Below are 15905 nucleotides of genomic sequence, written 5' to 3'. Positions count from 1 at the left end.
GCTTGCCAACATTTACAATATTTAAAGCAGGATGTAATCAAACTCACTCTTGAAAGGCACTAGGTAGACCGTTTAAAAGAACGTCAATAAAACAAATATCCTGTTTTGGAACCTCACATGGTCTTTATGAAGTGTGCTTAAATGGTGCTTAATTGTACTTAGATGATTTGCATTTGCAATCACCACTATACCATTTGCTTCTAAGCTGACGCCTGACAAGTAAAACAGCTTCCATTAAAAAAAATTAAAAAACTGCTACAACAACAGACTTACCGCTCCGTATTTTGTTTGTGGTCCAGTTACTAAGATATTCTGGCAGAACCTTTCCCATGTTCCCAGTCTCTGGGAACATCTGAATCACTTCTAGGCCGGTAAGTCGTGCTGTAGGGGCAAACAGGAGAATGAAGACAATAGCAAGGATTTCCCATGTTAACCAAGTGCACAAGACAGGCAATTCATACTAGCCAGAGCTTCAATCACCAGGCACAAAGTTAGGTGTCAAGATACGTCTGAAGTGGTGCCAGCTCCACAGAGAAAGGCGTTCCCTTGGTTAAACTTTGCAAACCATAATCAATCATATGGACTTGGAGGAACTGAACACAAGCAGAAGCGCAGTATAGCAATCAACAACTAATATGAATAATACACAAATTAATAAAAAGCCTAGATGCTTTCAAGTGATGGAATGATATTTGCTTATCATTAAGATTACCCCGTGTAATGGTTACCTGTAGGTTTTGTACATCTCTTCGGAGGCATTATTATCTGCGATAATACTTGTGTTTCACAATTGACCAATCAATTTAAAAAAATCATTGCAAATTATGATCAAACGCAAGAAGAAGCAAGATGCTTGAAACAATTATTTTTTTTTTTAACTTTATGGAGTTTAGAAAACTCTTAGGCTTTTGACTTTTTTTGAAATCACAAACATAAGCATACTGTTCTTATATGAGCAGAGCCAAAATCTGTTCATTTGAAAAGATACACCTTAGAGATCCACATAAAGCGATATGCACTTAGGTCTCTTCCAGATCACTGACCCTGTCGCTGGCAAGCATAATCAGGACATCATAGTTACGCAATACGTGTGCTGGCCTGACATGAAGAGGTCACCGATGGGGAGTTAAGGACAGAGTGTTAATAAAAAGGATAGAAGATCTGGATGAAGAGTGATGTTGTCACCAAGAGCGACTTTTTCTATACTCCTAAATCAAAACTTGTGAAGAACTTAGAAACATGTCTAATTTGGGAGGAGACAGCTTAGGCCTAATCCAGGTTGAAAACCAACAACATGCTGCCAAGGACAGAAACATCATATTAATTTTAAGATCTCAATAAAACAATCCAGAGTAATAGTAGTAAAATGTGAGCAGAATCGCCCATGTTATCGCACATGTCTGTGACACGAAATCTATCCTGCTGTCAATCTGGCAAGGCGGAATAAGCATTAACACCATCTGAACATGCAAGGAACCTCCTTTGTATTACTGTCAAGTAACATCACTGAAGACTCGCAAATTCTTTTTTACTTACCTCTTCTTCCTAAAGCACAAGCAAGTTCACTGCCTAGGAAACCACCGCCAATTATCGTCACAGACTTCACTTCTTTGGTTATCTTTTCCAGAGCAATAAAATCGTTTACCTTTAACAAATTGAAACATTATTTTAGGGGGTTCAGAACATAGTTGGTAAACAATTACAATGACTGCCTTTCAGATTTATGCAGAACACCAACCAAGAATTTATAGGCAGATGCGCACCATCAAAGATTACACAATAAACACCAGTCCTGCTGGTCACTGAAACCACGATTAACCAGTGAGCTCCCAATATAAATGTGCGTGCACACCTCTATAAAATTTTTATAGAACTGTTCAAGTTTCTTTAAATAAAGTATCAATTTATACTCAAAGACCAGCAGAAATCAGTGCTAGCCCATCCTCAAATCAAACTCATCACGCGCCTCTACACCACGATGCAAGATAAGGCCCCGATCTGTGCCCCTTCCGTCCAGTCTGCTTGGACTGCTGATCTGCAGTCTCCCATCAGTGACGAGCAGTGGCACTATTGCTGCTCCCAATCCAGAGCCCTCTCCCTAAACTACAGACTTTGGTTAATCCATTTTAAATACTTGGATAGGATCTATCGTACACCAGCCCATTTGCACAGAATGAGACTGGCCGACTATGCTAAACGTCTGCGATGCGTTTACTGCCACTTTCTTGCATTCGGCCTGGGAGTGTCCAGCTGTTGTACTTTTCTGTATTCAACACTATCAACTTAATTACGGATAACGTTCCCCAGAGTTCACTGTTGATAGCCTTTTTAGGCTATGTGAAGGATATCCCTTTCAAAATACGCAAATTAATTGCCATCTTGCTATTGCTGGCGAAACTTGGGGTTGGGGCTTCTTCCCGAGCCGCGTTCCAAGCAATGGCTGGGCAATGCAGCCTACTGTCAGGAACAACTGAGGTCTATTGAACCTCATGCCTGAGAGATCGAGACCAAGAGACATTTGGGTCCTGCAGGTGGACTACCTGGCGAAGCACCAACAACCAGTATCGCACCAGTATCTGGAACGCTCAGAGAATAGAGCACCCACGACAACTCCGCTTGCTCCGCAGTGGTCTGTGGCCCGGACTGCTGAGCTGAACCCTGACTGCAATAATGGATTGCATCTGTGGTTCCTCACACTTCTTTCTACTCTCCTATAGGGCACCAAAGCATTGCATAATGTGGAAATATATACTGGGAAATTAGACTGTACCCTTATGGCTTATTCGGTTTGATGTCATCTAGTATATGCCCAATGGTTGACCCTGTTCTTCCCTTAGTTCTTTAGTACTCTGTGTAATGTTATTATCAATAATAAGACATATATATATACACATATATATACACACACACACATTATATATATATATATATATATATACACACACATATATATATATACATATATATATGGAATATGCTACTTACCAGTATGCATCTGTTCTTGGCATGTAGAGCTGCAGAGTTGTACACTTAGCATAGATCGCCATCTGGTGTTGGGCCCGGATGTTTGCAGTTTGTTTTTGTTCTTTGGAAGTCACGAGTTTGGTGACTCCTCCTTCGGTCCGTACTGCGCATGGGCTTCGGCTCCATCCTCACATTGCTTTTCGCCAAGAGGGAAATGATGGAGCGTAGTAATAACAGTGAGAAACCCATGTGTGTTGTATCTAAATAAGATGTACTGGAACGGATACAGGTAGCCGGGGAGGCGGGTGGGCGTGTACAACTCTGCAGCTCTACATGCCAAGAACAGATGCATACTGGTAAGTAGCATATTCCGTTCGAGGCATATGAGCTGCAGATTGTACACTTAGCATAGATTATATAGCAGTACCCAACCTTAGCGGCGACCACCGGTATCCGTTGCAGCTGTTTGAAAAAGTGTCTTTAGTACAGCCTGGCCCACCCTAGCTTGCTGCTTGGAATGCACATCTACACAGTAATGTTTTATGAAGGTGTGCGGTGTAGACCATGTGGCTGCTTTGCAGATGTCATCCAAGGGTATATTCCCTAGAAAAGCCATAGAAGCCCCTAACTTTCTTGTAGAGTGGGCTTTAGGCGGAACAGATAATGTTCTCTTTGCCTTTTGATAGCAAATTTGTATGCACTTTACAATCCACCTAGCTATCCCTGATTTAGAAATGGGGTTGCCTTTATGTGGTGGAGAGAAGGAAACGAACAATTGTTTAGTCTTCCTGAAGGGTTGCGTTCTTTGTATGTAGTATAGCAAAGCCCTTTTCACATCAAGTGTGTGTAAGGCCCTTTCCGCAACAGATTGGGGTTGCGAGAAGAAGACAGGTAATTCCACCGATTGATTGAGATGGAAGGGGGAAATGACCTTGGGCAGAAACTTCGGATTTGTGCGAAGTATGACCTTGCTGTGATGTATTTGTATGAAGGGTTCCTGTATAGTGAACGCTTGTATTTCACCAACCCTTCTAAGGGAAGTGATAGCTACGAGAAAAGCTGTTTTCCAGGTGAGAAACTGTAGCTCACATTTATGCATTGGTTCGAAGGGCGGACCCATTAGTCGTGTAAGAACTAAATTTAGATTCCATACAGGGGAAGGTGGTGCCCTGGGAGGAATTACTCGTTTAAGGCCTTCCATAAAGGCTTTAATAGCGGGCACTCTGAAGAGTGATAAATGCTGTCTGTTTTGTAGATAAGCAGCGATCGCTGCTAGGTGTAGGCGTATGGATGAATATGCCAGGTTACACCTGTGAAGATGAGGCAGATAGCATATAATGTGCTGTATGGATGCATCTAAAGGGTTGATTGTATTGTTACGGCAGTAAATTACAAATCTTTTCCACTTTGCGGCATAGCATGCTCTAGTGGTAGGACGTCTGGCTTCCATGATGATGTTCATGCAATCAGGGGGAAGGTTAAGGTATCCGAGTTCTAAGATTTCAGGAGCCAGATCGCCAGGTTGAGCTGAGCTGGGTCCGGGTGCCTGATTTCTCCATGGTTCTGGGTTAGGAGGCATGGGGATAGGTGCAGTTTTTGATGTGGTACCACTGATAGTTGTAGTAGCGTGGTGTACCACGGCTGCCTGGCCCACGTCGGAGCTACTAGAATGAGTGTGAGGGAGTGTTGTTGTAGCTTCCTTACCACTAATGGAATTAGTGGGAGAGGTGGAAAGGCGTATGCAAATCTGCCTGACCAGTTCATCCATATCGCATTGCCTTTGGACAATGGGTGTGGGTATCTGGCGGCGAAGCTTGGGCATTTTTTGTTTTTGTGGGTGGCGAAGAGGTCTATCTGAGGATGTCCCCACTGTTGGAAGAATGGGTGAAGAACTTGTGGATGCAGTTCCCATTCGTGTAGTTGTTGCGTTTGTCTGCTGAGCAGATCTGCCATGGTGTTTTGTACGCCTGGAACGTGCTGTGCCAGGAGAAAGATGTTTTGGGGAATTGCCCATCTCCATATGCTCTGGGCTAAGCGGGAGAGCTGGGGAGAGTGTGTCCCCCCCTGTTTTTGGATATAATACATTGCAGTCATGTTGTCTGTGCGAATGAGGACTGCTTTGCCCGAAATCTGTTTTTGGAAAGATTTTAGGGCTAGAAAGATCGCCAAGAGCTCCAGATGGTTGATGTGGAGCGATTTTTGCTGTGGCGTCCATAGACCTTGCATCGTGAGGTGTAGGAGGTGCGCTCCCCAGCCGGAGAGCGATGCGTCCGCTGTTAGAATCACCTGAGGAACCGGGTCCAGGAACGGCCGCCCTTTGGAAAGGTTTGTGGTGTTCCACCACTGCAGAGAGTGGTGTGTGCGGCCGTCCACCAACACCAGATCCGTCAGCTGACCCTGGGCCTGGTTCCACTGTTGTGCTAGGCACTCTTGAAGTGGACGCATGTGGAGTCTTGCATGGGGCACTATGAAGATGCAAGATGCCATCATTCCTATGAGCTTCATAAACACTCTTGCTGGAAGAGAGTGTTGGGGAAGAAATGTTTTGCGTAAGGCTTGAATGCTTGTGATTCTGGCTGAGTTTGGATAGGCAATACCTTTGGAGGTGTCTATAGTGGCCCCGAGATATTGCTTTGTGTGAGATGGTATGAGGTGGGACTTTTGGTAGTTCACCGTGAAGCCTAGCTGGTGGAGCAGTTGGATGGTGCTGTTTGTATGTTGCACACATTGGTGGTAGGACGTGGCTTTTATCAGCCAGTCGTCTAAGTAAGGGAAGACGTGAATATGTTGACGTCTGAGGTGTGCTGCTACTACTGCTAGGCATTTGGTAAACACCCGTGGTGCGGTGGTGACCCCGAAGGGGAGAACCGTGAATTGGTAATGCTGCCCGTCCACCACGAACCTGAGGTATTTCCTGTGAGAGGGGTGTATTGGAATGTGAAAGTATGCGTCTTTCAGATCCAAGGTTGTGAGAAAGTCTCCCTGACAGAGGAGCGGGAGGACTTGTTGTAGGGTGACCATGTGAAAATGGTCTGAATGTATGTAGGCATTTAGAGGCCGGAGGTCCAGAATGGGCCTGAGGGTCCCGTCTTTCTTTGGTATTAAAAAATATAGGGAGTAGACCCCTAGATTTTGTTGATTGACGGGGACCTGCTCTATAGCGTGTTTTTGGAGGAGGGAGAGTACCTCCTGTTTGAGCAGTGTGGAATGTTCTTGAGACATTGGACGGTGCCTTGGTGGGATATTGGGTGGGGTAGATGTTAGCTCGAGACAGTACCCTGACCGAATGATTTGGGTCACCCATTTGTCCGATGTTATGGACTCCCATGCGTGGATAAAGTTTTGTAGCCTGCCCCCGACCGGAGTGGGATGGTCTGGGGGGAGCGGAGGGAAGTCATTGTGCGGGTGGGGTAGCAGAACGGGTGGTGTTAGTTTTGCCCCTGCCCTTATTGTTATTGCCTCTGTAACCAGCCCTTTGGTTGCCCTTTGAAAAGGTATTTTGAGGAGGGGACTTGTAGGAGGTAGAGGCGCTATCGGTGGAGAAGCCTCTGCCTGTACCACGAAAGGACGAGCGTCGAAAGGAACGTTTAGAGGCTTGTGTTTGGAGTGCCCCCATAGACTTTGCTGTGTCTGTGTCCTTTTTCATCTTTTCCAACGCTTCGTCTACCTTTGGCCCAAAGAGAGTTTGCTGGTCAAAGGGGTGATTGAGTATGGACGCCTGGACTTCAGGCTTGAACCCTGAGATCCTGAGCCAGGCATGGCGACGAAGCAGGACACTGGTATTTATGGCTCTAGAAGCAGTGTCGGCTGCATCGAGGGCACACTTAATGGAGGTGTTTGTAATTAGTTTACCCTCCTGTATTAGTTCATGAGCTCTACGCTTGTGTTTCTCGGGAAGGTGTTGCATAAGAGACTCAAGTTCGTCGTAGTGTGCTCTGTCATAGCGCGCAAGTAGCGCTTGTGTGTTTGCAATGCGCCACATGTTTGCAGCTTGAGAGGCGGTGCGTTTGCCAGACGCGTCTAGGAGTTTGGATTCTTTGTCTGGCGGTGGGGCTTCTCCTGAGGACTGGGAGTTAGCCCGCTTTCTAGCTGTAGAGACAACTAGGGAATCTAAGGGAACAGGGCCCTTAATGTATGCAGGGTCTGTGGGTGCCGCCTTGTACTTTTTCTCTATTCTAGGGTTTAGTACCCTGGCCCTGACAGGGTCTTTGAACACCTCTGCGGCATGCTTGGTGACACCCTTAAGCATGGGTAAAATAGATGTGGATTTGTCCTGTATGTCAAATGTGTCCAGTAAGAAGTCGTCTTCCACTGGTTCACTGTGCATGTCCACCCCATGGTAGTGTGCTGCTCTCTGCACTAAATGATGAAACCCTAAGGAGTCCTCTGGAGGAGACGGCCTGGATGGGTATAGGTCGTCCTGAGGCATATCGGGTATATCAGGGTTGTTGTAATCCTCCCATGGGTCTGGGGTCCCCGGTGGAGTGGGATCCATTGGGGCGTCCGCCGGGTAATTGTCCGGGTCCCCGTCGTCCGGATCTGGGGACGGGGCCGGAGAGTAATGAGGTAAAGGTGGCGGAGACCTGGGAGGGGGAGGGGGTGGAGGAGGTGGAGGAGGCAGAGGAGGAGGTAGTGGGGAGGGCACTCTGAGGGGAGAGGTAGCAGAGTCCTTCCGTTTGGGCGGTGGAGGAGGAGCCGGAGTATCAAGGCGTCTTTTCTTGACAATTAAAGTCAATAGTCCAGTCTTTGGATCTTTGGACAGAGTCTTTTGTAAAGGGTCTGGTGTAAACAGAGCCAATGGTGCCGAATCGTCCGTCGGCACCGATGATTTCGGAACCGAGGGCTTCGATGGTTTCTGTGCGCCATGCTTTTTTGGTACCTCCGGTTTTTTCGGCGTCGAGGGAGTTTTCGGCGCCGGAGCGTCGGTGCCGACTGATTTGTGTTTGTGTTTGGTCGGCGCCGAGAGTCCAGGCTTCGGCACCGGTGGCTTCGGAGTCGAGCTGGGTATTACTTTCTTCGGTGCCGGATGCTGTTTTTCGGCACCGGGCGTCGGCTGGCTCGATCCCGAGCTGCCGTGAGACTTTGGAGGCTTCGACACCGGGCCCGAAGGTGGGGTGATAGAAGCTTTGGTCTTGGTTTTGCCCAGGCCAGCAGGCGAGGGTGTAACCTGAGTCTCTTTGGTTTTGGGCGCGGGGGTGGGAGGGGGCACAGTACTCACGGCCCGCTGCGCCGGCGTGATGTCCTCCACGTCGGAGTCGTCGGCCTCGGAAGCGCGGACGACGTCTTCCTCCTGTTTGGTGTGTATTTGCCCCGAAGCTTCGGCGCCGTCTCCGAAGATGTCCGGTGGAGCTGCAGACGATGAGTGCGCCATGGTGCGTCGAGCTCTTCGATCTCGGATGGTCTTCTTCGATCGAAAAGACTTACAGGCGGGGCAGTCTCTGGCCTCGTGTTCTGGAGAGAGGCAAAGATTACACACCTGATGGAGGTCGGTGTGGGGAAATTTAGACACACATTTTGGGCACTTTTTGAACGGAGTCCTTTCCATCGGCCGGGACCGGAGTCGAGGAGGGCCCGAAGGCCGGTGCCGATGTACGGGATGGAGAAAGTGCCGCTTCGAGAGATGAAGATGATGAAGAAACTCGAAGAAACGAGGATTTTCCGTCGAGGCTGGAACCGTAGAAGTTCGAAGCCGGAGCACGAAGTATCACATCCGAGCCCGATGGCGGAAAAAAACAATCTGAGGATGGAGCCGAAGCCCATGCGCAGTACGGACCGAAGGAGGAGTCACCAAACTCGTGACTTCCAAAGACTGTCCAAAGAACAAAAACAAACTGCAAACATCCGGGCCCAACACCAGATGGCGATCTATGCTGAGTGTACAATCTGCAGCTCATATGCCTCGAACATATATATATATATATATATATATATATATATATATATATATACTGAAAAAACCATAGGTTTCAGGGGTGTTCTAGTTAGCTGGACATTTCCCTTGTACAAAACCCTAGAAATTCCCCTGTTATAGTTAGTTCAGCTAACTATAACTCGCGCCCCCGCAATGCACTGCTGATGACGTCACATATTACATCACTCATGACATGGTCAGTGACATCAATGTATTATAAAACCATATTGCCCCCGGGACTTGGCCCCCCTGGGGGCTAAATCTAAACGAAGCGAAGGGTAGTGCAGTGATGTTTGTGTAGTGTAGGGGGTTGTGGTTGGGGTAGATTTAGGGTTTAGGGTAGTGCAGTGGTGTTTGTGTAGTGGGTCATGCTGGGGGTAGTGTTTTAGGGATTAGGCTAGTGCAGTGGTGTTTGGGTAGTGAAGGGGGTCGTGCTGGGGGTAGTGTTTTAGGGTAGCGCAGTGGTGTTTGTGTAGTGTAGGAGGTCATGGTTTAGGGCAGAGCAGTGGTGTTCGGGCAGTGTAGGGGGGTCGTGCTGGGGCTGGTGTTTCAGGGTTCAGTGCAGTGGTGTTCAGGCAGTGTAGGGGGTCGTGCTGGGGGTGGTGTTTCAGGGTTTAGTGCAGTGGTGTTCGGGCAGTGTAGGGGGTCGTGCTGGGGGTGGTGTTTCAGGGATAAGGGCAGTGCAGTGGTATTCGGGCAGTGTAGTGGGTCGTGCTGGGGGTGGTGTTTCAGGGTTCAGGGCAGTGCAGTGGTGTTCAGGCAGTGTAGGGGGTCGTGCTGGGGGTGGTGTTTCAGGGTTTAGTGCAGTGGTGTTCGGGCAGTGTAGGGGGTCGTGCTGGGGGTGGTGTTTCAGGGTTTAGGGCAGTGAAGAGGTGTTCAGGCAGTCTAGGGGGTCGTGCTGCGACTAGTGTTTCAGAGTTTAGGGCAGTGCAGTGGTGTTCGGGCAGTGTAGGGGGTCGTGCTGGGGGTGGTGTTTCAGGCTTTAGGGCAGTGCAGTGGTGTTTGTGTAGTGTGCAGCGCATGCGCTGGTCGCTAGGCGAGACCTAAAAAGCATTGCACCAAGATGGCTGCCAACACTTCCTGGATTGAAGTGTTGGCAGCCAATTAGAGCCAAGCTTGTTGCTTGTGTAGTTAGGTCCCGCCCAGATAAATAAAGGTTTTTTTCCTTTAATATCTCGAAATCTACGGAACGGATTTACACCATTTTAAAAAAGGGTGCTTTCTGAACCAAGCACTACCTTTTTGCCAAATTTTGTGCAATTCCGTTCAGCAGTTTTGCCTGTAACCGTGTCTAAAGTTTTGTATGGGAAAAATGATTTTCCAACCTCTATTTTTTGAATTTCTCAGTGTGAGAAAGTGGGTTTCTGTTGCAGTAACCCCCCCTTTTTTTTTTGCCTAATAGCTGATGCACTTTCCCTTGTTGTGCCCTGGGCTCCTGCCAATCAGGTGCCCAGGGCCTATGTTCCTTCCTTAAAACACACAAACTCCCAATTGGCAAACCCTGGCCACATGTCAGCCCCTGGTAACTGGTACCCTAGGTACCCAGGGCCTTGTGACCAGGGAAGGCCTCTAAGGGCTGCAGCACTCATTGTGCCACCCTTAGAGGCCCTGTACCCTTACACACACACACTGCCTTTGCAGGCTGAGTGTCTGGGTGCAGGACAAAACAAAGAGTCGACATGGCACACATCTCTGTGTGCCATGCCCATTACCTATACTGCCAAGGCATATGTCAGCCACCCCTCTGGCTGGGTGCCTTATGCCTATGGTGTGGGCACAGGAGCAGGAGCCCTGTGCCCCTACAGTACCCAGGTCCATTTCTGGGCACTGTAAGTACAGTGCTGCCTTTTACAAGTACATGGTGCTGAGAGCTCGTCAAACACGAACTCCACAGCACCATAAGGGCAACACTGAAGACTGGGAAGCTTGGTATCAAACTTCTCAGCACATTAAACCCACACTGATGCCAGTGTGGGATTTAATGTACTAAGCACCCCAGAGGGCATCTTAGAGATGCCCCCTTACAGCTAACCTACAATCCACGTCTGCTCTGAGGCTGCCCAGGCTGCCACACAGCAGACACGTTGCTGGACCCCTGGGTGGGAGAGCCCCTGCTCTCCCGGGCCTGCAACAATGCACATCCTGGGTGAGGTGAGAAATCTCCTCCCCCAGGATGAGCAAAGGGAAGCTTCAAAGGCATGCCGCCAGTTGGAGTTTCCCCAGGCCACTGCAACCCCCCACTCTGGCAGGAAGCTTGGCCGGAAACCCCATACAAGGACAGGGGATGTGCCAGCCTGCCCACCCCACCCCTCAGGTGGGGGAGGCGAGGTGAAGCACATCTCCGGGCTCTCGCCATCTTGAAGATGGGAGGCCCTACCCTATCAGGATTAGGCTACTGCCCTCCTCCCACAGGAGAGAGGCAGGATAGGGGGTGTACCCACCCCAGGACAAGGACCCATTGGTCCCTGCCCTTCACCTACCTGTAACGCCCCTAAATCTAGTATTTAGGGGCCCCCTGAACCTTCCTTCCCCAGATTCCAGATAGAAACCTACAAGAAGAGCAAGAAGAAAAAAAGACCTGCCCTGCAGCTGCTAAAAAGAGGAAGACACCAACTGCTTTGGCCCCAGCCCTACCGGCCTGTCGACCCTCGAACCTGCTCCTGCTCCAGCGCGGCATCTCTTGTGGCCAGCAACCTCAAAAACCCCGGAGGACCTGGCTACCTTTGACCTCTGATTCCCTGGGACTCCCATGAGTAGAGGCTCTACTCGAGAAACCTATTCCTAACTCCTGGCAGCAGCCCGGAACCGCGGACCCAACACACTCTGCACCCGCCAAGCCTGGCCAGTGCCGGAGTGGACAAAGACCCTGAGGACGACCCCACGGCGACTGTGACCCCGAGTCCGGCACCCAAGGACCCCCCTCGACATCCTGGACGAAGCCTGCAGCCTCAGAACCGAGTGCCACCCCAGCCGCGATCAACCAGAGGGTAAGATTCCCGACGTCAAAAGGCACCCCTGCACCCGGCGCCCTGCGGCCCCCTGTGCCCAATCCCGGGGTACCCACCTAACCTACAACTACCCAACTTACCCCTCGAAGTGGTGGTGGCACCGGAAACATCCCCGTCCCCGAGCCTGCAGCCTTTTTCCAAACCGGAACATTCCCATTGACTTCCATTGAGCGCCCGAAGGCTCAAAAGCACCCTGCACCCAGCCGCCCGAGTGGCCCTGGCAGTGCACTCTCTACACTAACTTACTTCCCCACTTGCCCTGAGTAAGTGACCAGGAGCCCAGCTCCCACAGACGCGTGGCTTGCCAGACAGCAGCCACCAACCAAGGCCCCCCTATCCCTCATAGGATAACATTGGGCCTAACTCACTCTGCACCCGGCCGTCCTGAAACCGCTGAGGGTGAACCAACTGTACCTACCTGACACTGGGGGACCCCTGAGTCTATGCCCGGAATTTCAACTCTGCCAGTCGAGTACTTTCCCTTAAACCGCTAACTTCATTTTCCTCATAGGGTAACATTGACTGGCTTTTTCTTGAAAAATCTTCTAAGTGTGAACTTTTCAAAACTGCAAATATTCACTAAAAATCAGCCAAGTGACAAAAACGAATTTACTCACCTGCTCTTAGGTGAGCTCCCAGTGCTGGATCTTGGTGCCCAGCCCTGACTCTGAAAAGTGTTCACAACTATACTTACTTCTAACTCATTTTTCTCCCATAGGAAACCATTGTCTGCTTTTCTGTGAAATTTCTTCTAAGTGTCTACTTTTGCAAATTTGAAATATTCTTTTAAAATCGTACCATTTCTGCAAACGAAATTACTTACCTGCTTTTGATAAGGACCCCAGTCCTGGGTCTAGGCACCCAGTCCTGGATTACTAAAGTAACGATAAAGTACTCTACCTGCAATTTGAATTTCTTGCCATAGAGATCCATTGAATGTTTTCTGTGAAATATTTTCTAAGTGCTAACTTTTGAAATAGCTAAATATTATTTAAAAATCATTACAGTTATTAAGTCGACTTTCATCACTTGATTCTGAATACTGACCCCAGGCTGGTTCTAGGATCCAGACCTGGAATTCCAAAAGTAATCTAAAAAGTAATTTATCACAAATAACCTGAATTTACCATTGAGCTCAATGCATTGTATGTTTAGGAAATAGGATTGTTTATTGCAACCAACTGTGACTGTTTACACAAATTTATTGCTTGAAACAAAAGTATTTATATTCAACCTCTCATTCTGAGAAAGTATATTTTTACCCCCTTTGTGGTTCTAAAAATAAAACAAGCATATATTTTATATAGACAAATCATTGGCCTAGAGTTCAGTTATTGAGTGTGTGAAACCATTTGCTGACTGAGTGTGTACAATAAATGCTTTACACTGTCCTCTGGTACTGCCTTACTGCTCGACCAAGCTACCACTTTTTGAGAGTAAGGTCATACCTAACTTTGACCTCTATCAGCCTCTGGGGGACTGTGGACTCTGTACACCCTGTACCTATTAGGGAACAGTATATACAGAGCCACTTTCTCACATTGGTGGATCAGCGGTGGGATACAAACTTGCATTTGTTGGACTACTTGGTTACCATCTGATCACACGACAGAACTCTTAAAAATTGCCTTTAGAATTCTGATTGGTTTTTCCAAAATTACTAAAAGTCTTGCTAGGGCCTTGCTTAAGTCCCATTAGAATTTTAGAAAAATAAAAGTCACTATAGTCAGGGTAGAGGGTTAGAACTGTCAGGTTAGAATGTCTCAAACAAACCCAGCTATTAGTGATAATAATAACATGGACCTGGTGGAGGAGCTCGACCTCACACCTTACTTACACTTGTCTTTCAAGGAATTGAGGTCCTTATGTAAACTCAAAAATTTACAAATGGGTCAGCATCCAACCAAACAAGGGCTCCAGGAGCTCCTGGCTGAGTATGCTAAAGACCACCCATCTGAACATGGTGATGGCCAGTCAGATGAGGAAAGGGAAACAGGGGAGGAGGACAGCAACCTCCCCATACTATTCCCTAGGGAGGAGATGGCACCCATACCCTCCAACTCAAGACATAGCATCTGGGCACCTAGAGACCACACAGGTGGCTCTGGTCCCAGAGACAACACTGGGGGTCCCCCCAGTGAAGAGGACAGCCTTATGAGGCTGGCCAAAAGAATAGATCTAGAGTCCAGGCTCCTGGCTCTAGAAAAGGAAAGGCAGCAATAATAAAAACAAGGATAGGGAGGAAACTTCTGACCTTAAAATCCCCAAAGGGATTGTCCCTAAATTTGAGGAAGGTGATGATATCACCAAATGGTTCACAGCCTTTGAGAGGGCTTGTGATATCAGGAAAGTAAAGAAACCTCTCTGGGGGGCACTCCTGTGGGAACTGTTCTCTGGTAACTGCAGGGACAGGCTTCTGACTCTCTCTGGGCCAGAAGCAGGATCCTATGACCTCATGAAGAAAGCTCTGATTGAGGGATTTGGATTCACCACTGAGGAGTATAGAATTAGATTCAGGGGGGCTCACAAAACCCAGACCCAGTCCTGGATTGATTTTGTAGATTTCTCAGTGAAGACACTGGATGGTTGGTTAGCTGGACATGGTGTGCAGGATTTTACTGGATTGTACAATTTATTCATGAAGGAACATATTTTGAGTAACTGCACAAATGAAAAGTTGCATCAGCATTTGGTAGACCTAGGTCTTAAATCCCCCCAAGAATTGGGAAAAAGAGCAGACCACTGGGTCAAGACTAGGGTGACTAGGACGTTCACTGGGAGGGACCAGAACCAAGGGGTCCCAAAACCTCCCCAGAAGAAAGAGAGTGAACCCCTTGTGGATAAAAGAAAGGAGTCCCAGGTAGCCCCCCAAAAACCTGACCAGGAGGGTGGGCCCAAAGACACCTCACAAACTAAACAAGGGTACCAAGGTAAGAATTGGGATCCCAACAGAATATGGTGTTTCAACTGTCAGAAGGCTGGACACCACACCCAGGACTCTAGCTGTCCTAAAAATAAGGTTCCTAGTACAGCTCCAGGGGTGACTAGTGTAGCCCCGGGGGTTGCCAGTGTAGCTTGGGAGGGAGGGTCCTCAGATGAGGAAGTCCTCCTAGCTTTCAACTGGGGAATGGGCCCAAGAAGCAAGCTGGAGATCCCAGAAGGAAGTAGACACTTCCACCACCTACTGGTGAATGGAATCCCAGCCACTGCCCTGAGAGATACCTGTGCCAGTCACACTGTGGTACATGACAGGTTGGTATTCCCACACCAATATGTCTCAGGGGAAACAAGAAGGGTAAGAACTGTCCCAGGGGGAGTCACTGTTAGGCCTGTGGCTATCGTGCCCCTAGCCACAGCTGGGTCCCTTAGATGGAGGAAAGTGATAGTCAGTAAAAACCTGCCCCTTGATTGTCTCTTGGGGAATGATCACTTAGATGTGGAACTGAGCCAAAGAGAGGTGCTGGCCCAATGCCAGGCCTCGCCCAAAGAACCTGTGGGGGCTCAACCTGCAGTCAGTGCAGCTGAGTCCCAAAAGAGCGAGAAGAAACAGGGTAGGAAAGGTGGGCAACTGTTAGCCACAGTTCCAGAGAGCCAGGGAGATTCTATCCCAGTAAGGGAAAACTCCCACAATGGCACTGGTAAAGCCCCCCCTAGCCAACAGCAAGACCTGACTAGTCAGGCAACTGTCCATCCTGAATTAGTGGCTCCTCAGGTGGCAGAACAAGGGGTAGAGGAGGGGTGTTCCCTACCAAGAGTAGGGACCCCCTATCCTCAAACAGACCAACAGCCAGGACCCCAAGAGAACTATAAAACAGCCCCCCCACTTGCCAGTCAGGAGCTAAAGGTATGGTACTGGGCACTGACAGCTGTCAGCAGCCTCTGCTGGGTGTTAGCCTTCATGGCAGCCCTATCCTTGGCATGGTGGCCTAACCCCCTGCCAAATAGCAAGTCAGGCCCCCTGACCTTATTGGTCATGGTGGGGTTGCTCAAGCTGTGGGTAGCCTCTGTGGGTAAGCTAGGCC

The 15905-nt window shown here is 48.7% G+C and overlaps 1 protein-coding gene and 1 long non-coding RNA gene across 3 annotated transcripts in view; one reads left to right on the top strand and one right to left on the bottom strand.

The window, feature by feature from the left end:
* Positions 1 to 15905, bottom strand: part of AIFM1 (apoptosis inducing factor mitochondria associated 1) — a 218338-nt gene that overhangs the window by 99158 nt on the left and 103275 nt on the right. For both annotated transcript variants that reach the window (XM_085607644.1, XM_085607643.1), the window contains exons 11-12: positions 1537 to 1645; positions 274 to 381 (exon numbers count right to left, since the gene is read on the bottom strand). In XM_085607644.1, the coding sequence (XP_085463770.1) occupies positions 274 to 381; positions 1537 to 1645 (217 nt within the window). The remainder of the gene's footprint in view (positions 1 to 273; positions 382 to 1536; positions 1646 to 15905) is intronic.
* LOC146825647 (uncharacterized) overlaps positions 1 to 15905 on the top strand; it is an 82486-nt gene that overhangs the window by 25627 nt on the left and 40954 nt on the right. The gene's annotated exons all lie outside the window — the stretch shown is intronic.

The sequence above is a fragment of the Triturus cristatus genome, chromosome 5_2 (genome assembly GCF_964204655.1).
Source record: "Triturus cristatus chromosome 5_2, aTriCri1.1, whole genome shotgun sequence".
Lineage (NCBI taxonomy): Eukaryota > Metazoa > Chordata > Amphibia > Caudata > Salamandridae > Triturus > Triturus cristatus.
Note: the sequence above shows the minus strand (reverse complement) of the source record. Positions and strands in the feature narration are given on the sequence as shown.